This window comes from Engystomops pustulosus, chromosome 10, assembly GCF_040894005.1.
Source record: "Engystomops pustulosus chromosome 10, aEngPut4.maternal, whole genome shotgun sequence".
NCBI lineage: Eukaryota > Metazoa > Chordata > Amphibia > Anura > Leptodactylidae > Engystomops > Engystomops pustulosus.
This window is the reverse complement of record NC_092420.1, coordinates 24,344,344-24,366,951: the sequence shown is the minus strand read 5'-3', so window position 1 is coordinate 24,366,951 and position 22,608 is coordinate 24,344,344. Positions and strand designations below refer to the sequence as shown.

Here is a 22,608-nt window from a genome sequence, read left to right as displayed (position 1 = left end):
GGAATCTGGTGCAGTTACATGATATATAATGAAGGAAAATCTATAATGACATTCATTTATACAGTAAAGCATACAGTGTATTTGCAATATGAGATACAAACCAAGAAATCCATAAAAAAAACCTGCATTAAAAGCCAGGCAAAAAAAAAAAAATTAGATAACGATATGTAACCCACAGTTATTACAGATCCAAAAGCAAAAAACTGACAGCTTTAAAACAAGAAACCCAAATCTGTAGGCAAGCCCTAATCTGCAGGTCTGCAGTAGTCCAGTGGTTGTCGTGATTTTTAAATATGTAAATCATAGCAAAAAAAATCCCCCAAAAATCTTCTGTGTTGTATACATGTATGCATTGTTACGTGGCTGCCCATTGGTTTCTGCAGGACAATGTGGCACTCCCTTTTCCAAGGACATGCAAATGACTACAGGCAGTCCCCTACTTAAGGACACCCGACTTACAGACAACTCTGCCCACTGATCTCCGGTGAAGCTCTCTGGATGCCTTACTATAGTCCCAAACTGCAACGATCAGCTGGGGCAAAATTACATTTTGTTTGGATCTACAATTATAAAGTATACAGTTTCGACTTACATACAAATCCAACTTGAGAACAAACCTATGGACCCTATCTTGTACATATCCCGGGGACTGCCTGTATAGGCTCGTACATATGGCTGTGTTTTTCTTTTTTTTTACAACAGACCCATCCCCCCCCCCCCCCCCCCGAGCTGCAAAACTCAGCTCAGGTCCTACTCCTGTGTGTTTCTGCAGTCTCTTCTACGTATCGGTGGGGACCTCACACACTAATGATGCACATGCCCTGGATCTGTTGTTTATGGTCCAGGAAAGTTATAGCAGCTATATCACTAGTCAGCAATCAGAAAAAACATGCATGCTCAGCCAAAGAAAACATGCATATAGGGGATTTGGGATAGTGTGAGGTAGTGGCCAGCCACTATGGTTACCCTACAGCAACGTATGGGCACAAGGAGTCAGGTATGAGTTGTGTAAATCCTGTAACTTCTTCGCTATAGGTGGAACCTACGCATTAGTACATGTTAGGAGTTATATAAGCAGTAATGAGATCTTCCTGGGCTTCTTGGTCCTTTCATCTACTCCGGAGGTAACAAATCTTTAACTACTCGCTTTATTTTACAATGTGAGAACTTACCCTAAAAAAATGGGTGGAAAATCCTCCAAATGGCTAGGTACATTCTTTATGCCTTGTAAGTCATACAGACTATGGGTAAACTACTTTAAAGCAATAGCCTGATGGATTGTGGGCTGACTTGGGACCCTCAACAATCCTAACAAGAGGGCACATATATAGCACAGCATCTCTTGCACGATTTCTTTGATCCTCTGTATACCAGACACCAAATATCCAGCACAGCCAGGTGGGTGATGCACTGCAAATTAGGGGGCGGAATACTGCAGCTGGGGGCACACGTGGCGTTTTGAACTTGTTTTTGGGTCGTTTTTAAGAAGTCCTTTAAAAAATGTATGCATTTTTTCAGTTTTTGTCAGTTTCTGTCAATTATTATAATTAGGGAAAAACGGAAAAGTGGATGCGTTTTCAAAAAAAACTGATGCGTTTTCAAAAACACATGCGTTTAACGGACGGCTTAATAAACGTCCCAAAAATGGGTTCAAAACGCCACGTGTGGCGCCAGCTTTACCCAAATCAGAAACCCATTTATTCTCCTGGACTTCAATATCATAAAGCAAAAACGTATCCAGGAGATAAGTTATCACTTTATATTATGTGGAAAACCCTTTAATAAACTAAACTTACCCAAGACTGACCAACCACAGTCTGGGGTGGAACTAAAACTGTATTATAGTAAATCTGTGAAGGAGCGAGATCCAACGAGTCTACAGTCCTATAACCACTTCATCATTCCAGTCTGTGATAGTGGATCTGTATTCACACTGCAGCTCACAGCGTTATAGATCATTTTGATGAGTTAGTGATCAGTGTGGAAGATAGGACTCTTTTAGGTTGGTGGCCCACGTGCCGCCTTGGCTGCGTTTGCAAACACAGACCAAGCCACACCCACCAGGGCGGGACGATCGCCTTGGCGTTTCTATGGTAACGCCTGCGATCGGGAACGAGCAGCAGGTGTTTTGCGTTAATTTAATGCCTGGTGGGTGCGGCTTGGTCTGCGCTTGCAAACGAAGCCAAGACGGCACGTGTGCCACCATCCTTAGGGTGAAGACACACATGGAGTTTTTGGGCCGTTTTTACTAAGTGCGTTTTCAGATCGTTAAAAAACGCATCCGTTTTTTAAAAACGCATGCGTTTATCGAAAACGCATGCGTTTTTGGACGTTTTCCGAAATTGCGCAATGAAAAACGGACAAAACGATCTGAAAACGCACTTAGTAAAAACGGCCCAAAAACGCCATGTGTGTCTTCACCCTTAGGCTACATTCAGACGCCCGTTGCCTGCTGTACCGTAGAACGGCGGGCACACGAGGGCGCGCGGGGAGAGATGGAGGAGGTGAGCGCTGCACACCCCTGCCCCTATCCATAGGGATATATGGCGCACGGCGCCGTATGCCGTGAAAAGATAGGGGTACGGAGCCGCACTGTACCGCTCCCGTAGGGCGCCATGTGCCCATTGCCATCTATGGGGGTAGTATATCGGCCGTATATATGTCCCCCATACAGCCGTCTGAATGTAGTCTTATAAAGACTGTGTCCTAGGCTCCAGGCATCATCTGAAAAACCACTCTTAAAAGCGGTTGTCCACTTTCACCAAATCATTAATTGTGAAATGAAAAAGTTAGATTTTTTTCCTAATTTACTTTCTGTATCAATTACTCACAGTTTTCTAGATCTCTGTTTTCTCCCCTGCTATAGAAAGCTTCCATGTTTCCTCCCAGTAGATATAAATCTATCCATGGTCATTTCATGTCACACAGGTGCACGGCTCGTTATAACACACAGCTCTGATTACTCTGTGATTCTAAGGAGCCCTGCACCTGTGTGACATCACATGACCATGGACAGATGTCTATCCACTGGGAGTAAAGATAGAAGCTTTTTATAGAATGACAGCAAGCAGAGATCTAGAAAACGGAGGAATGGACTCAAAGTAAATGGGAAAAGTGTATACCTTAATGATACACACAATAGCAATAATTTACTGAAAGTGGACAACCCCTTTAAACCCGGTGTCCAATAGCAAATTGTTCAGACAATCTCGGAACATGATTTACGGGACCAAACCTAGAATCACTGAACTGAACTTGGAATGTCCATTCAGTACTTCCAGGTGCATTCCGATAAATCCCGCAAGCACATGGAGGGATTGTGTGTGACGAGAATCACTTGTGGGCAACAGGTTTTTACAAAGTTGCTTTGAGTCACAATGGAGACAACAATCGTCCATATTGCGACATGGTCTTATCCAAATTCAAACAAGGTTTTTCCAATACATTTTATTAATAACCAAAACATTTTACTTACAGGAAAACAATATCCGTGTTCTGGAATTTACTCTGAATAAAACTAAGCACCCGAAGAACTACTGCATTAGATTAAAAGGCACAAGGCTGCTGACACCCACCACCACCCACATACCCTCTATAGAATATATTGGTTTATCAGCTTCCCCTTTTCCACTCATAAAATGACAACATTTTGCTAGTCTAGGCCATTGCATTATGATTTGTGAGGGTCAAACTCAGGGACCCCTGCTGACCCAGAGAATGAAGGAACTGATTGGTGCAAAATCAGCAGCTGCATTCACTGCATGGAGATCTTCCTACTGGTGTGACTCCCAATAAGTGGGAGATTAACCTAGTAGATACCCTTACAATACAGAACCTGTGAGCTGCACATATCTGATAGAACAGATCATACTGCAGTGATGGAAGGGCAGACTACAGAACATGAGCCTTTGATATCTATAGGCCTGTGCACAACTACACCTTGTAGATTTGCAGAATTTGGCTAGATTTCTTTTTCTAATATAATACAATATATTCCGAATATCTGTATATTGTATGAAGCGCTTTAAAAGAGAAAACATTGAAAAATAATGTATAGTATCTGTATTTTCAGATCTGAACACTGATCCCAGCCTGAAATAAATTTTTTGGGAAAATCTGATTAATAGTGCATGTTCTACCTAAAATCAAACTTCAAACCTAAAATCAGGCAGTCCTTTTTTCTCAGGCATTTTTAAAGGGGATGTCTAGTTTCAGCAAATAATTGTCTGTGTAATGAAAAATGTTCAATATACTTTCTGTATCAGTTCTTCACAGTTTCTAGATCTCTCCCTGCTGTCATTCAATAGGAATATACATTGTTTGTCACATGATCAGGGATCATTTGTTATACATAGTATGTCACACAGGTGCACGGCTCGTATCCCTGGTCATGTGACGCCACAGGTGCACGGCTCGTTATATCCCTGGTCATGTGATGTCACACAGGTGCACGGCTCGTTATATCCCTAGTCTTGTGATGTCACACACGTGCACGGCTCGTTATATCCCTGGTCTTGTGATGTCACACAGGTGCACGGCTCGTTATATCCCTGGTCTTGTGATGACACACAGGCGCACGGCTCGTTATATCCCTGTTCTTGTGATGTCACACAGGTGCACGGCTCGTTATATCCGTAGTCTTGTGACGTCACACAGGAGCACGGCTCGTTATATCCCTAGTCTTTTGCTGTCGCACAGGTGCACGGCTCGTTATATCCCTGGTCTTGTGATGTCACACAGGTGCACGGCTCGTTGTACCCCTAGTCTTGTGATGTCACACACGTGCACGGCTCGTTATATCCCTGGTCTTGTAATGTCACACAGGTGCACGGCTCGTTATATCCCTGGTCTTGTGATGACACACAGGTGCACGGCTCGTTATATCCGTAGTCTTGTGACGTCACACAGGAGCACGGCTCGTTATATCCCTAGTCTTTTGCTGTCGCACAGGTGCACGGCTCGTTGTATCCCTAGTCTTGTGATGTCACACACGTGCACGGCTCGTTATATCCCTAGTCTTTTGCTGTCGCACAGGTGCACAACTTGTTATAACACAAGGAATTGATACAGAAAGTATATTTGGAAATTGTTTAACTTTTTATTATATAAACATTGATGCGACATTGATTTGAAGAAACTGAACAAACCTTTACTTTGTGTCTTGATGGTTGAGAAATTATAATGTTTGCAATAATATTGCAATGAAGTCTAAGCTTTTATTAATCAATGAACATTATCTCTAATAAACTTAATCTCCAAGAATGGTTGCTCATGATGGTCTTCATCCATGTGAGCCATGGAGGTAGGTGGCTGGCAGGAGATAGGTCAGTAACTCAATATCCCATTAGCATAGGGAGTCCATCTAATGCCCCATTCAGGTACAGAGAGGGGAGGATGCAGTGGATGCTGCAGTAATTGGGTAGATATACACATACATACATGCACACATATAAATGTGTGTGTGTTTGTGTATTTTACAAGCTGAATATCATGAGCAAAGTAGAAGGGATCAAGCGGATGAACCTCAAAAAGGCTACGATATTTAAAAAGTGATGCATTTAATTTACACAGACAGAAAAACTTACTGTAAGATTCGGCCAATTATTAAAAATTTTAAAATGAAAATTGCTCAAATTGGGAAAAGACAACTATGTCTCTAATATGTATAAAAGAAGGGATAGGTATTAAGAAAGGATTACATGTGCGAGGCCTTTGTAAAACTATAAAGCCCTTCCCATAGCGCTGGTACCGTTCAGTAAATAAGAGTAATAGTAAGTAAGATCCATCCTGTAGGTAAAAAGTAAGAGAAAATTCTATTCCAATGTGCGTAATCTTCCATGTAAACTATTAAGGAGTCATGCAGAGGCAACAATACCCGGTAAAGGGTAAATCCTCACAGGGGTCTTTGTATTGTTTTTGGTTGCGGCGTACATTCCGACTCCTTCATAGCTTGATATTGTCCATGTTCTTGGAGATCACTTGTAGGTAGGTTTCATGGATGGTATTAAGGAAGCTGGGGTCATTCTGGAATAGATTAATAATACAATAAACCTAGCACATACATAGAGGACAGGAGAGCAGGGTAATTGTACCTAGATTCATGGGCACATGGGTTGTACCACTAGGAAATTAACATTGTAGTACCCCTGTAGTACCTCTGAACTTCAGGTTACTAGACTATAGCTTCTCCCAAGAGCATTGAAAATGTCTTCTCACATTGCTCTTAGCTCTCTACATCATACCACTCCCCTCTGCTATGGGTTACAGCTGTAGTTGTGTAAACTCTTGCTGTATCCTTAAAGGGAACCTGTCATCAGAGATATGTTTGGCTATAGTCTTACCTTTATAAGATGTACTAGGGTCTCCTGAAGCTGAGGGCGGCTGAGGGCTAACCCTGTACAACAGGATCTGCTCCGATCTACCATGCAGGGTATGAGAGGTGGCGTTGCAGCTCGCTCCTCCTGGAGGGTTTGCTTTACTGCCGACTGCTGGAATACACTGGGCGACCAGAGGACGGAGGAGACGTCTGTGGTTGTGGGTGCTCCAAACTGAGAGGCCTAAAATAACAAAGATTGAGTTAATTGTTTCTTTCCTCAAAAACCCCAGAAAACATTCCAGAATGATAATTCTTGGCCAGATTTGTAGTGATGGTTTTAAAGAAACCTACCATTTTATTTGAAGCAAAAATACCTTGATAATGCTGTAGCTACACTGATGCAGAATCATATCTTGGTTAATCCCTGTGCTGAGTGGTTTTGCAGATAAAACAATTATAAAATAATGATAATAAAGCTGCGTCACTACTGTGGCTGCCCAGGCGCTTCTCCTGGCACATTAGTTATTCACTGCTTTACAGAATGATGTAATCCCTGGGTTGTGCCTGAAGACAGAATAATCAATTGCTGCACCATCCCCCAGCTGCTGTGTATGAGTGATCCAGCTCAGGTTGATTAGTCATGTTCTGACCCAGCTATTTTCAGCAAAACCACTCAACTCAGGTATTAACCAAGATATGATCCTGCATCAGTGTAGCGACAGCATTCTCAAGGTATGTTTGCTTCATAATGCATCAAAATGGTAGGTTACCTTTAAGTAATGAGGTCAACCATGTATTTGTGATGCTGTATGAAACCATATAATAATACACAGTGTAAAGAATTCATATATTAAGGAGATCTTAATACAGAAGCATCTAAATGTCTGATGGATATAGATAGATATTTTTATTATATACTTATCCATTGTTTCTCTACATACAGAAGATATTTTTGTGTTGTTGTGCGTCCTAATTAGACGCTCAGCCTTCACTCCCAGAAATACTCCCAGAAACAATCAATCAATCTCCTTTGCCAACATGCAATTTATGACAGCGATATTTTACCAAGTTGGCAGAGCTGCCATCGCTCAATGTACAGACATTACTTTCGGCTACCTCCTTAGATACACCCAATTGCTTGGCAAATGTTTCTGTCTCTCGCTCTTTTCATGAGCCTTCTAAAGAAAAACAAATAAGTAAGAAAATAAAAAAGTCTGTATATATGTAATAGATTGGAGCCGAGTCATGCAGAAAACCCAGGAATATGAGGGTTGCACAGTATATAGCATGGCACTGCCAGGACAGCAGGATTCTGCTTGTAAAAGTAGGTCTAATATGTAATATATAATGTGTGGACAAGGAGAAGAGCGTTGGCTACATCACATGGAAATCTAGATATTCTACTTCATCATATAGGGAAATAAAATCGAGCTTGAATGTTTTTCATACAATATGGCCGCCCTTATGATATTATTGAGACATAAGTAACAAAAGAAGAAGAAAAAAAAGGATCTATTGGCAAAACAATCATCATAGTGAAAGCTTTCCAAAAGTGGAGCATTGGTTAAAAAGGAAGTGTACCAAGTATTACTGATCTCTCCTATCACCAGATAAGAGATCCGATGGGTGAGGGTCCGACCACTGGGACAAGAGTCAGATTTCTTCAGCCAAGTACAACCCCCACAATTAGCATTGTTTAGTGTAGTTTTAGTGCTTAATATGCTAACCAGTTCTCTACAACCAGATAGGTGGTGTTAGATATGGCCCGCTCATCCAATCTTTCATGGGCTACCCAAATGTAGCCGTGTCCCATACTGTACCTGCAGGGGTCCTGATGACAGGTTTTTCATAGAACCGTCTTTAAAGCTCTCAGGTGTAGCCAGCTGGTTGGTTTTACAGGAGAATTTTGGTGCAATTGTGGTTTTGTTCATGGTCTGAGACTGTAAGTTGCTGACCGGGGGATTAAGATTTAGCTTCTGCAGAAGGTCCAAACTTGGGTGGGAAGCGCTGGAAAAACTGCTGCTTCGGATTGGGGCCATCGGTGGTATAAAAGGTTGAGTCTGGGGGGCACTGCCAACCTCTGAAACAGACTGATTCATAAGAGGAGACATTTGTCTGGTGTGTACTAGGCTGGAGTTATGTGGGGCAGAGGTGCTCAAGATTTCGGATGATGAACCAAGAATGGGGCTTAAACGACCAGGAAATGTGGGAAATTTCTGGGAATCCATCTGGGTCACTGGCGCTGGAGGGATGAGTGCAGGTGCCAGGCATCCTGGGTGACTGAAGTCACTGGCGCTGCAGTTAAAACTCCGGGGTTCTGCCTTCACAATCACCGGCTGCAGAGGTTTCGGAAAGTAGACATTATGTTCTCCTACATCCGGCAGGAAAGGGTCCTTGATTTCCGGAGGGTAGGTGGTGGGTTGTGCTTCTTTTGGCAGGGAAGTTCCAAAAAGTTCTTCCACCGTCAGGTGTTTTTGAACAGTTTGAAAAGACTGAAAATAAAAAAAAATTAAAAAAAATGGGGAAAATATTAAAACCGGGTTAGTTCTGGCATATTACAAGTCACATACACTGTTGAGTAAAACTTTAAAGGGGTTGGCCACTTTACCTCATGTTTTTTGTAATGACATTCCTAATCATAAAATGGCGGGTCATGTCATCTCTAACTGTCCATGAGCAATTGCCCTGCCAGGACCTTATGACTGTATTCTCAAATATGAAGATCAAGGTCAAATATCAAGGTCAAATCTCAAATATGAAGATCAAAGCCACTCTTGGAAGTGGTGACTCATGGAAAGTGATCAAATACAAGATGCTGTAGTTCAGAATACCCACTAGATGGCAGTATAGTACCAGGTTTTGCTTAGATGACTGTCAGCCCAAAGCACCTAAATCAGTGATGGCTAACCTATGGCACTGGCACTCAGAGCCCTTTCTGTGGGCACTCAGGCCCTCACCAGAGATGACTCCAGGTATATTCCTGCAGTCCTAGACAGCCCAGGACTTGCTGTGCACAGAGCTATTTTAAAGTGACAGCGCTACCTGGGACTATTTTCTGCTTTATTGGTGTCCTCAGGTGCTGGTATCAATGAAAACTGTGACAGAGAAGGGAGCATAAATCACAAATTACATTTCTGTGCTGGCACTTTGCGATAAATAAGTGGGTCTTTGTTGTAGTTTGGGCACTCGGCCACTAAAAGGTTCACCATCACTGACCTAAATGAATGAGTCCATGTGCTGCACCCCCCTCCTGATAGATCCCTGTGTCTATAACCTCCACATACACAATCCATAGATAAAACGTTCCTTTCTCTGGACGAAAGAGCAGGAGACCTGAATCAGTGAAACAAGAGCGTTTGCTTAGCTAATCCATACAGATGGTCTCAGCTTCAGTTTCCAGTGAACTGTATAATAAGCAAAGTAATGAAAATATTCTGGGCATATGGCAAGGCTACACGCAATTAGATAACAAGGAGAGATACGCAACGTGAAGTGTGGGCCACTGTCTGCTGAATGCTGGCGCTTCCTGCAAAATAAGGATCATTGCTGCACAATATGATTATATATAATAGTATAGCGCTGATTTCTAGAACCTAACAGCTGGAACGAGACAGCTCCGTTCTCTGTGTAGTGGCTGATCTGCATTACTACAGCTCAAATCCTGTTCACATAATTAGGAGATGAGCTACAATAACTTGGATGCTTAAAGCGGATAGGGTGCGTTTGTATATACTGCATGTTTGTGAATGTATACAACGTGCATTTACTATACAGTATGTGTGAATATGATGTGTAAATACTGTATGTGTATAAACGTATGGATGTGCACGTATTAGGGCACATTTACTTACCTGTCCGACGGAGTTCACCCAAAGTGCATTGTCCGATGATAATGCACTCTGGCGCGATTCGCTAAGATCGTGCGCCCGAGATCCTGCATGTGTCACTTCCCCGCTCAGGTCCAACAGAGTTCACCTTCTTCTTCCTGGTGCATGTAAGTGCATTGTCTTGCGACACAAATTTAGATCCCGCGCTCAGTGCAAAAGAGTCGGATCGTCCGATGGCGCACCCCCGAACTTCGCATGGAAGCCAGCGCAGCCGCGCCACAATCCAGTCGCGTGCGACACAATCCCAGCGCAAACTCCAGTTAAATGCCTGTCAAAGCTGCGCAAATCCCGAAAACCATGAACTGTCAGAAGAAAGTGCAAACCGCAACCCTTAGTAAATAAGCCCCACTGTGCGTAAATACAGTCCCACAGTTTAATCCATACAGTTTCTACAGCGTATAAAAGTATATACGAGTACATAACTGTAAACTGTATACAAGTATATAACTGTATACAAGTATATAAATGTGGGTATATAAGTGTATGAGTGTATACAAGTGTATAAATGTGGGTATTTAAGTGTATGAGTGTATACAAGTGTATAAATGTGGGTATTGTGCATATGAGTGTATCCAAGTGTATAAATGTGTGTGTACTGTATATTATATATTTATCCATCCTTTCTCCAAATACAAAAGGTATTTTTGTGTTGTTGTGCTTCCTATTTAAAAACTCAGCCTTCACTCCCAGAAATACTCCCAGAAACAATCAATCTCCAACATACAAAATATAGCAGTGATATTATACCAAGTTAGCAGAGCTGCCAAACTTTGGTATCAATATACAGACATTACTTTCGGCTACCTCCTTAGATACACCCATTTGCTTGGCAAATGTTTCTGGCTCTCGCTCTTTTCATGAGCCTTCTAAAGAAAGGCAAAGAAAACTTTTTGACTGAGAAGCCGTGTCCAAACTTTTGGTCATTACTGTATATACGAGTGTATAAATGTGTGCATATAAGCAGGGGCGCACCTGCCATGAGGCGAGTTGAGAATCTCGCCTCAGGCGGCGCGCCACCTGCTGGACGAGGGGCGGCATTGTGCGCCCGGCCGTCCTATGCTGCCGCTGGAACCCCCACCCGTGCTGCCGCCAACCGGACCTTGCTGCCGCCCGCCGGCCTGTCCTGCCGTCCACCTGACCACCATCCCAGGCTGACACCCCCCCCCCTCTCTGCTTTCCCCCTCCTCTGCTCTGTTCCGCTCCGCTCCCCCCCTCTCCTCCACTCTGCTCCGTTCCGCTCCCTCTGTCCCGTTCATATCCGCTCTCCCCCTCCTCTGCTCCGCCCCCCCTCTCCTCCGCTCCGCTCTTTCTGTCCCTTTCATCTCCGCTTCCTCCGCTATGCTCCGCTCCGTCCTCCCCCCCCCTCCTCCGCTCAGTCCTCCCCCTCTCCTCCACTCTGCTCCGCTCCCGGCCTCCTCCGCTCGGCCCCCCCCTTCTCCTCCACTCTGCTCCGCTCCCGGCCTCCTCCGTTCGGCCCCCCCTTCTCCTCCACTCTGCTCCGCTCCCGGCCTCCTCCGCTCAGTCCTCCCCCTCTCCTCCACTCTGCTCCGCTCCCGGCCTCCTCCGCTCAGTCCTCCCCCTCTCCTCCACTCTGCTCCGCTCCCGGCCTCCTCCGCTCAGTCCTCCCCCTCTCCTCCACTCTGCTCCGCTCCCGGCCTCCTCCGCTCCGCTCCCCCCCTCCTCCGCTCGGCCCCCCCTTCTCCTCCACTCCGCTCCTTCTGTCCCTTTCATCTCCGCTTCCTCCGCTATGCTCCGCTCCGTCCTCCCCCCCTCCTCCGCTCAGTCATCCCCCTCTCCTCCACTCTGCTCCGCTTCCCCCCCCCCTCCTCCGCTCGGTCCCCCCCCCCCCCCCCCCCGCTGGAGAACCTTCCTGGAAAATAAAAGAAAATAAAGTAAGTTTATCTGTTTATATGTATGTAATGTATGTATATATATATATATATATATATATATATGTATATGTATGTGATGTATCTATGTATGTGTGTATATGTATGTGTATATGTATATCATGTGTGTACGTAATGTATATATGTATATGTTTGTGTACATGTATGTGTGTATATGTGTACATGTATGTGATTTGTGTATGTAATGTGTATATGTATGTGATTTGTGTATGTAATGTGTATATGTATGTGATTTGTATATGTATGTGATGTGTATGTGTATATGTACGTGTTTATATGTGTATATATGTATTCCATATGCATTTTATACTACATGGTGGCACGTTGTATGCGGTTTATTCTACATGGCGATACACTACATGCATTTTATACTACACGGCGATATGCTGTATGCATTATATAGTACATGGCGATATGCTGTATGCATTATATAGTACATGGCGATATGCTGTATGCATTATATACTACATGGCGATATGCTGTATGCATTATATACTACATGGCGATATGCTGTATGCATTATATACTACATGGCGATATGCTGTATGCATTATATACTACATGGCGATATGCTGTATGCATTATATACTACATGGCGATATACTGTATGCATTATATACTACATGGCGATATAAAATGCATACAGCATATCGCCATGTAGTATATAATGCATACAGCATATCGCCATGTAGTATATAATGCATACAGAATATCGCCATGTACTATATAATGCATACAGCATATCGCCATGTAATATATAATGCATACAGCATATCGCCATGTAGTATAAAATGCATACAGTGTATCACCATGTAGTATAAAATGCATACAGCATACTACATGGTGATACACTGTATGCATTTTATACTACATGGCGATATGCTGTATGCATTATATATTACATGGCGATATGCTGTATGCATTATATAGTACATGGCGATATTCTGTATGCATGTTATACTACATGGCGATATGCTGTATACATTATATAGTACATGGCGATATGCTGTATGCATTATATACTACATGGCGATATGCTGTATGCATTATATAGTACATGGCGATATTCTGTATGCATTATATACTACATGGCGATATGCTGTATGCATGTTATACTACATGGCGATATGCTGTATACATTATATACTACATGGCGATATGCTGTATGCATTATATACCACATGGCGATATGCTGTATGCATTATATAGTACATGGCGATATTCTGTATGCATGTTATACTACATGGCGATATGCTGTATGCATTTTATACCACATGGCAATATTCTGTATTCATTTTATACTACATGGCGATATTCTGTATGCATGTTATACTACATGGCGATATGCTGTATACATTTTATACTACATGGCGATATGCTGTATGCATTATATAGTACATGGCGATATTCTGTATGCATTATATACCACATGGCGATATTCTGTATTCATTTTATACTACATGGCGATATGCTGTATGCATTATATAGTACATGGCGATATGCTGTATACATTTTATACCACATGGCGATATGCTGTATACATTTTATACTACATGGTGGTACACTGTATGTATTTTACACTACATGGCAATATTCTGTATGTATTTTTTTACTACATGCTGTATACGCTGTATGCATTTTACACTACATAGCAATATGATGTATGTATTTTATACTACATGGGGGGGAATGCTGTATGCATTTTATACTACATGGGGGGACGCTGTATGTATTTTATACCACATGGCAATATTCTGTATGCATTTTATACTACATGGTGGTATGCTCTATGCATTTAATACTACATGGCGGTATGCTGTATGCATTTTATACTACATGGCGGTATGCTGTATGCATTTTATACTACATGGTGGTATGCTCTATGCATTTAACACTACATGGCGATATGCTGTATGCATTTTATACTACATGGTGGTATGCTGTATGCATTTTATACTACATGGTGGTATGCTGTATGCATTTTATACTACATGGCGGCATGCTGTATGCATTAAATACTACAGGGCGGTACTCTGTATGCATTTTTGCATTGCTTTATTTTCACACCAAACCAATATGATGGATCTGGTCCTGACACTCCCTGAAATATTACATATATGAGGGGGGGGCGTCTCTCTATGGCTCGCCTCAGGCAGCAGACAGGCTTGGTACACCCCTGCATATAAGTATATACAAGTGCATAAATATGTGTATATACAAGTGTATAAATGTGTGTCTGCAAATATGTTTTTATTTTTATTTTTTAAGGGGAAGGGGGACCACATGGATAAATCTGCTATTGTCTCCAGCCTCTCCTAGTTACACCCCTATCCTGGGGGACAGCTGCAGCCAGTGTGCGTCTGTGTCTCCTAATGCATTCCCTCTTTCCAGCACACCATCCCCCTCCCACCTCTGCCTGCCGACTGCACCTGACAGGACATGGGGAGGGAGCTGGATGAGTGTGGAGGAGAGGAGACCAGGTAATGTGAATTTAAGTTTTATAAAGTACGGATACGCCTGAAATGATTGAGAATGTTCACAATTGTTCAATTTTTAAAATAAGCATAGCAAAGGGTATTGGAACCTGTCACAAGCTAAAAGTGACATTCCAGGGGAATAGGTGGTAATAGACAGAAAACCAATTTTGCATTTCACCGATAACTCTAATAGGCTACAGTGTGAAAATTGTAGACACCAGGCAATGCACTTATTGCCTACAATGAAGGTCAATCCTCCCAGAACCCCCCCCCCCCCCGTGTCAAGTCTCTTGTACAGTACAAATCATTTTATCTTCCATCTTTGTCGCTCCTGTATAGAAGCAGAATCTCGCTCTCACCTTTAGGAACAAATGTACTTTGATGAATTATTAAAAGGTAAAACATCAAAAAGGGAACATTACAGAGCTCACCTTACAAAAAATACCCCAGCAGGGAAACAATCCTATCTAGGCAGGCACAGCCTGATTAACCCTTTAGATATATCAGAATGTTGTAATAACTGCAGATGATATCAGAGTTTGGGTTTTAACCACAGACAATATAAGAGTGTTTCAGCTCCATCAAAAATCTCTCTTACTATGTAATATTTTCTATTATTTCCCACATCTGGCCCATTTGCTGGAGAATTCATCCTTGTTTGGGAAATCCGTTGATTTCACACGTTGGGTGTCCCAGTAGTCAGACCTGCACCCAGCAGACACTAATAGGAATAAACCTATCACCCAAGACCAGTTTTAACATGGCAGCGTGAGATCTGTGAAATACAGATCACATATGGGCTGTATTTCCTGATCCGAAAGCATTGCAGGACCCGGACTCCCAGCTCCTGCTCCCCTGCAGGGGAGCATGACGTTAGGATATGATGCTGAAAATCCAAGTCTCTGTGTGAAAACCTCTGACAAATATATGTTCTTTGTACCAAACGCAGATTTGTGAAACCAATCTAAGTTTTGGGAAAAGCCCTTTGAGAACCTGTCTACCTAATCTGAAAAGCAGCCGCTTACTGGGACTTAGGGCTCTTTCAAACTGCAGTGGTCGTGCAGTGTCTGGTTTACTTAGTTTGCACGTACCCCGATCACCTTAGACAAATGTCTGAACATCCACTATACCAACCCACATATGATCCTTTACTTACCTTTGGGATTTCATTCACACATATGGAAATACTGAAGATCAAATAATAAACCTGTGTGACTGAGGGAAGTTGTGCTTTCTTATTGTTCTATACAGACCAATGTATCAGAAGTAATGAGCACACCTTATCTAGGGGAGCAGAGGAGACATGTTCAGGGGTCTCCAAACTTTCTGACTTCACGAGGGGAACGTTTTTCGTTACACTTGAGCTGGAATCATTTCCTTGGCCCTAATAAAACAGAAAAGAGGTAGAGACATATTATAGTAAGACTGTGGCCTGGCAGGGTGGTAGGACGGGTTATATGGTAACAAATCAGCATCTTCATAAAACAAACATACAACCGATATAGTATAATAAACAAACTGAGAAACTAGTGGTTTCCTATAGGTAAATGTCAGTATTAAGGGTTACCCCACGCAGAGTTCACACTAACATTTATTCAGAAGAGTAAAAATACTCCTCTTACCAATTTTATGGAGTTTTGTCACCAGGGAGGAGTATGAAATGGTTATGCATACAAATAAATGACTCCTAGGCCTTTATCATGTGAATAGACGTCTATTTATACTAGAAAATCATTCTAAACAGTGTTTTTTGTGCTTTAATAACACATTGAGGCAATTATAGTAATCTTGCATCAGTATTGAACCTTTTTACACCTCCACAGAAAATACAAATCATTCCATGATCAACGCTGCCGACCTCCACAGACCAGACTGTACGCAACCTGCCAACCCCCAAATCAGACTGACATCCGCCATCAACCCCTCAGACAACACCATATACAAGAATATAGCTAAAGCTGCATATGCGAGCGCCCCCCATCCCAGAACAGACTATGAATGAGGGAACCCCTCCCCTGACCAGACTATGGATAACACCGCCCCTCCACACCTGGGGTCAGACTATGGATAACACCGCCCCTCCACACCTGGGGTCAGACTATGGATAACACCGCCCCTCCACACCTGGGGTCAGACTATGGATGACAGCACCACCCTCCCCGGCATCCCTCCCTCTCCACAGACTATGAATGATTGCTCTAACCTTCCAAAACCATACTATGGAATTGTAACTTATTAAAAACGTTTTATATTTTTATGTGGGGCGGGGGAATTGAATTTTCCTCCCTGTATACCTCTCTCCCACTCAGAATGAGCTGCTGTGGCAGGGGACTGATGATATCACAGTGATGGATCTGGCTGTTATCGTGAAAGCCCAATGGAGCCAATGGCACTGAATAGACTACTGTGCTGCGGTCACATGACATTACTGCTGCAGATCGTGGCCTTCGATGTAAAGGGACATAGAGAGGCTGCAGGGTAGGGGATAACTAGCTGATCAGTGAGGGTTAGTCGACTGCTTCATCCCCAGCAATCCGGGGAATGGGGGTCCTGTTCTCGCTAACGGGCGGCTCCTTTCACTGTCTATGGCAGTGGTCAGAGATAGGGGAGCACTATGTTCAGTTATTTCTGCCATTCCCATACAAACGAATGGAGCAGCAGGGAACATGCTCATCCAGCGCTGCACCCAGCAGCGAAGGGGGTCCGAGTATTCAAACCCCTATCGATCAGCTAGTTATGCCCTATTCCAGTGATGGCTAACCTATGGCACTGGTGCCAGAGGTGGCACTCGGAGCCCTTTCTGTGGGCACTCGGCCATCACCAGAGATGACTCCAGGCATCTTCCTGCAGTCCCAGACAACCCAGGACTTGCTGTGCACAGAGCTATTTTAAAGTGACAGCTGTACCTGGAACTATTTTCTGCTTTATTGGTGTCCTCAGGGTGTTGGTATCAATGAAAACTGTGACAGAGAAGGGAGCATAAATCACAAATTAAATTTCTGTGTTGGCACCTTGCGATAAATAAGCGGGTCTTTGTTGTAGTTTGGGCACTCGGTCTCTAAAAGGTTTGCCATCACTGCCCTATTCTATCATCCTTTAAATGTGGTGTTACGGTTATAACATGGAGAAAAAAAAAACAACTTTTTATAATACAAAACATTAGTAAGTAATGGATACAAACAATCATATCTGCTATTCATATTGGAGAAAGTCTGAAGCATCCGAATATAAAGTTTAAGAAGAGATGTTTCAGTAATAAGCATCTGGACAGGAACAGAGGAGACACTTTAGGATGGCAGCGCTCAGACACTTATCACTTGCTGTATATACTGTTATCCAGACCTCAAAATCACAACCTGCTCTCATCCAGCCGCTATTCAGCAGGCACTTGTAGGATTAAACTCTACTTAGAAGTCTAGATTAAGTCACTCAGGCCCTTAATAAATCTCTCGGTGCCTTTGTGGACATGCCAGGCTGTCATCGGGGCCAATCTTGTGTGGGCGGCTCATCGGGATTATTTTATGATCCATCTGGAACGCTGCGGCTAAATAAGCAGTTGCCATTACGGTCCCGAGGCTTAATTACAAGACGTGAGAGCGAGGGGATGTGTCCGATGAGACCCGGGAGAGAGCACAGGTGAAGGGGAGAATAGAGACATCACACACTACAATACAATGTGGTATAATACAAGTACCACAGGATAAGTGTATGAACAGCCGTCAGAACGACTTAAATGAAACTCTCCATCAAAGAAAAAGTAAATTTCGGCTCACCTACTTTGTACTGGTGGCATAAGGTTTTTCGGACAGCTGTGGGGGGGGGCCAGCAAATAAAATTTCAAGTAGAAGATTCCCCTGGGGCTCCAGCAACGATACTTGGAAAAAATTTATTAAAATTCTCACTTTATATGCAAAAAACAAAAAACATTTGTCCAATGCTGTATTTTTAACATTCTATTTCTTAGTTGCATATAAATAAAGTGAGAATTTTTATACTTTTTTTTTTTAAAGTATCATTGCTGGACCCCAGAGGAATCTTTTACTTGGAATCTAATCTGCATTAAAAATACTTTATGTTTAAAAGTTTCAAGAAAAAAAACAAAATAAAAAAACAACAGTCACCTTTTCATACTCATTCTTGGCCTTACTAAGCATCTCCAGGATGTCTATAGGCCCAGTGCCGCAGCCATTGTTACCAATAGGGCTCTTCCGATTCTTCACTCTTGCCGACTCATGTTGCACCACTCTGGAAATATAACACAAGCCAGGAGACTTATAAGATAGACACAAGTAAAGAAGTCAAAAGATGAATTAACTGAATTGACTCTACCGGTAGATGTAACCATACAAAGATGCAGAAAGTAATGGCCCTGGTGATTGGTGTAGCAGTACCTTTGTATATATGTTAGCAGGAGAACTAAAAATTAATTCATACTCCAAGATTGTAGCTGGACTTTGTGCACTGGTATGTGAGATCTCTTCACAGAAAAGAGCACAGCCCCTCCGCTCTCTTAATAGGCGCACTGGTAGCTTCTGCTTAGATATTACAGCAGAGATGGAGGGACTGGGGAGCAATTTGAATGCAGAGATCACAGCAATAATGATCACAGCAATAATGATCACAGCAATAATGATCACAGCAATAAGAGGAAACTCTTAGTGCTCCAAGGCCAGCTACAATCCCAGAATATAAATCCATATTTCACAGTTCTGCGGCTTCCAACTGCACACACAAAAGCTATGATTACACAGATCTCCATGGACAATACTCATCATGGTCTTCAGCTTTGTAGAGTCAGAAGTAGTGGTAGACTCCAAGCCCTAAATCACGCAAAAAAATAAAAATAAGAGAGGCACTTACTAAAAATAAAAAAAGGGCCTTAAAAAATGATTGTATGAAAATACTGAAGAAGATAACATTTATAAATGAAACAATACAAGGTTTTTAAAGCAGATTTTGGCCACTGTCCAATAGCAAATTATGCCCAAATCTTCACCAACGCCGTCTAAATATAGATGTTACTCACCCCATGTGACCCTCCCAACTGAGCTCCCTGCTGTACTAGCTAAACCCTTCCAGGCCAAAAAAACGTAACAATGACAATACATCACTGAAATCGTATTCATCTCCCTCCTGTAATCCTCTTTAATAAAAGCCTTATTAATCAACAAAACAAGCTCTGCATGCGCCACTCCGTCATGTCTGTGCTCCTGTGCCGCTCACAGCAACGCCACGGGACGCCATCCAAACAATTCCTCAGCGTGTCACTCATTCTAATCACCATCTCTGCAGGTCCCAAAACCGACGACAGAGGTTGCGCATTTTTCTTAAGACGGACTGTGCAACATTTTCCCCCATAAGAGAATGTAATCAAATGAAACAGAAAAGCAATAAAAACTACTATGCAATTACTATTTATTAAAGGCACGTGGAATAAGTAGGATTGTTATCATGGGCTGAGGGTGCAGGTACCCTAGTGAGGTCACATACATCAGTTACATGGCCTGTGTGCAGCAGAGTCCTATTCAAATGCATTGAATGGAGCTGAAAAACCAAGCAACGTGGTGGTACTATGTATAGAGGGTTGCTCGGTAGGAAGGGGCTCAACTCCTGTCACCTCAATGTTAAGCTAATTAAAGGCCCCTGTAATCCCAACAGCACAGTGCCTCACACTTGATTGTGGCCATAATTGGTACTGCAGTGCAGATTCCGTTTAAAAGGGTTTTTCTGGGCAAATAGTAGTACTGAACTATTATTTGTTTGATACAGAATCAGACAGCTCCATCCCTGGATCGCTGCAAACCTGTCTTTCATTGAAGTTTACAAGCAATGTTTGCTTGTAAAGTTTGCAATTACTGTGTTTCTCCAAAAAGAAGACCCATCAAAATAAGCCTTCGGGTGTATTCACACCATAGCCAGATGGGCATAAGGCGGCACGCTGGAGAGGGGAAGGGGTGACAGGTTCCCCTATCCATAGAAAATAATGCTGCACGGCCGTTCTCATGGCCGAAGTTAGAGCAGACTATTTTTTTACAGCCAGCGCTCAGAGCGGTGAACACTTGTTGTGGTCACCGTAATGAGCCCGGTCTCCAAAAGCCATCTATTGGGAACATATATACGGCCAATATACATTGCCCCAACTGTGTGAATGCATACTTAGCATGATTTTTCAGCCATTTTAGAGTAAAGCTAAAACGGTTCCGAAACACAGTTCTGATGCAATTTTAAAGAGGCGAGTCTCCCTTTTAATACCCCACAAGGGTGTCCACGGTTAAAGTAACAGTTGGGAGTGTAATTTCAATACAGCTCCCACTCCTGATATCTCTGTGCCACCAAAGAAATAGAATCCTTATGTAACATTAAAGGAGATTCCTCCTCTATAAAATTACACCAGAACTGTGAAGTCGGTACAACTGCTATAATACAGATAGGTTGTTTGCTTCCCAGAAACTTTGGTGAGGGATGTTGGACCATATTATATATATTACTTATTATGGGGTACAATGTGGGCTACAATAATATTTTCAGCATTTTAGAATAGAGACGTTTCTACCACTGGGAGGGACGAGTGACTGCCTGAGGCACCGACCATGTGGAGGAAATGGGAGGTGGGGGGCGGGATTTCATGGCAGGCACTATATTGTAATTTGAAAGACACTGTACATGTTTTAATTAAGGGGGATCTGGGAAGGCATGGTTTAGGACAGTGATGGGCAACCTTATGAGCCAAAAAAACGAGCATAACTCGGGTGGTGTGTCACCTTGACAAAAAAAAACATAATTTTGTGATAGTTTAAATAACACATATGAATAATTATTTAACTTCTAGGGTACTTTAATCCTAGGTTGTGTGATTGATCCTACCATGTACTGCCATACTACATCTATTTATTACAATGTGCTGGACAATCTCTCAGCCTCCCGGCTACTGCACCTGGCCGTGTAGGAGCCGAGGATGAAACTTAACTCTCCGGCGGCCGCGTGTCACTGAAAACGGCTACGTGTGTCAGCACTGACACGCGTGTCATAGGTTGGCCATCACTGGTTTAGGATAACTTAGTGTGATGGCACTGCATACACTATTATCTATACATCCGGAAGCACTGAAAAGGATATTTTTAATTTTGATAGGACTGTTATTCTACAATTCCTATAATTACGGTACCTTGTGTAACATTGTATATACTTTAATGTTGGGGGAACTCTTTTGGTATTTGGCCTGTAGAGTAAGTGCCCTGTGTTAGAGGGAAAAATAGATCTTCTCAGAGGAAGCTGATGGCACCAAGTGTTTGTTTTCTGTATTTCTCTTAGCATTTGATCCTTAATTGCCTTTTTAAGGTTATGGCGGCTATGGAAATGTAATGTAGCACCCTGACAGGTTAAGCTGTTCACTGACACATGGGCATATACAATACTAACACACTGTGATGAGATGAAATGTATACAATTTATCTTCACTGCATATCACGGACTCTAAGAGACATAGAAGACTATACAGGATGGCGGGGGAAATAGATTCCCCCCCTGCAGCTCATAACCCAGTATCTGGGACCTGTCAGATATGGAGAAAACTCAAGTCTTATGTGTTTTCAAGTATCTCTGCCACAGTAACGAGAGGGTTAACCAGGAATAGAAAAAACGATAACCTACCCTTAAAGGAATCTACCATTTGATTTCATGCATTATGAAGCAAACATACCTTGAAACTGATGCAGAAACATATCTTGTTTAACCCATGCGCTGAGTGGTGTTGCTGAAAAAACATTTATAAAATGATGATAATGAAGCTTCTCTTGCCTTTCTCAGCACTTCCTATTAGTTATGCACCGCACCAGAGAATGATGTAATCACTCTCAGGAATAATAATCAATTGCTGCACCATCCCCCCAGCTGCTGTGTATGAGTGATGCAGCTCAGGTTGATTAGTCCTGCCTTGGCTGTCCAAAAAGTGTGTAATGTGGATCCAGCTTTCCCAAGGAATTTTATAATTTTTTTTATTTTTATAAGAAAACCCACTC

At 42.6% G+C, this 22,608-nt stretch overlaps 1 protein-coding gene across 1 annotated transcript in view; it reads right to left on the bottom strand.

The window, feature by feature from the left end:
* Positions 1 to 745: 745 nt before the first annotated feature.
* Positions 746 to 22,608, bottom strand: part of DCP1A (decapping mRNA 1A) — a 43,121-nt gene continuing 21,258 nt past the window's right edge. The window contains exons 5-9 of the mRNA XM_072126713.1: positions 18,712 to 18,835; positions 15,870 to 15,974; positions 8,137 to 8,808; positions 6,342 to 6,557; positions 746 to 6,024 (exon numbers count right to left, since the gene is read on the bottom strand). Coding sequence (XP_071982814.1) covers positions 5,944 to 6,024; positions 6,342 to 6,557; positions 8,137 to 8,808; positions 15,870 to 15,974; positions 18,712 to 18,835 — 1,198 coding nt within the window. The 3' untranslated portion in view covers positions 746 to 5,943. The remainder of the gene's footprint in view (positions 6,025 to 6,341; positions 6,558 to 8,136; positions 8,809 to 15,869; positions 15,975 to 18,711; positions 18,836 to 22,608) is intronic.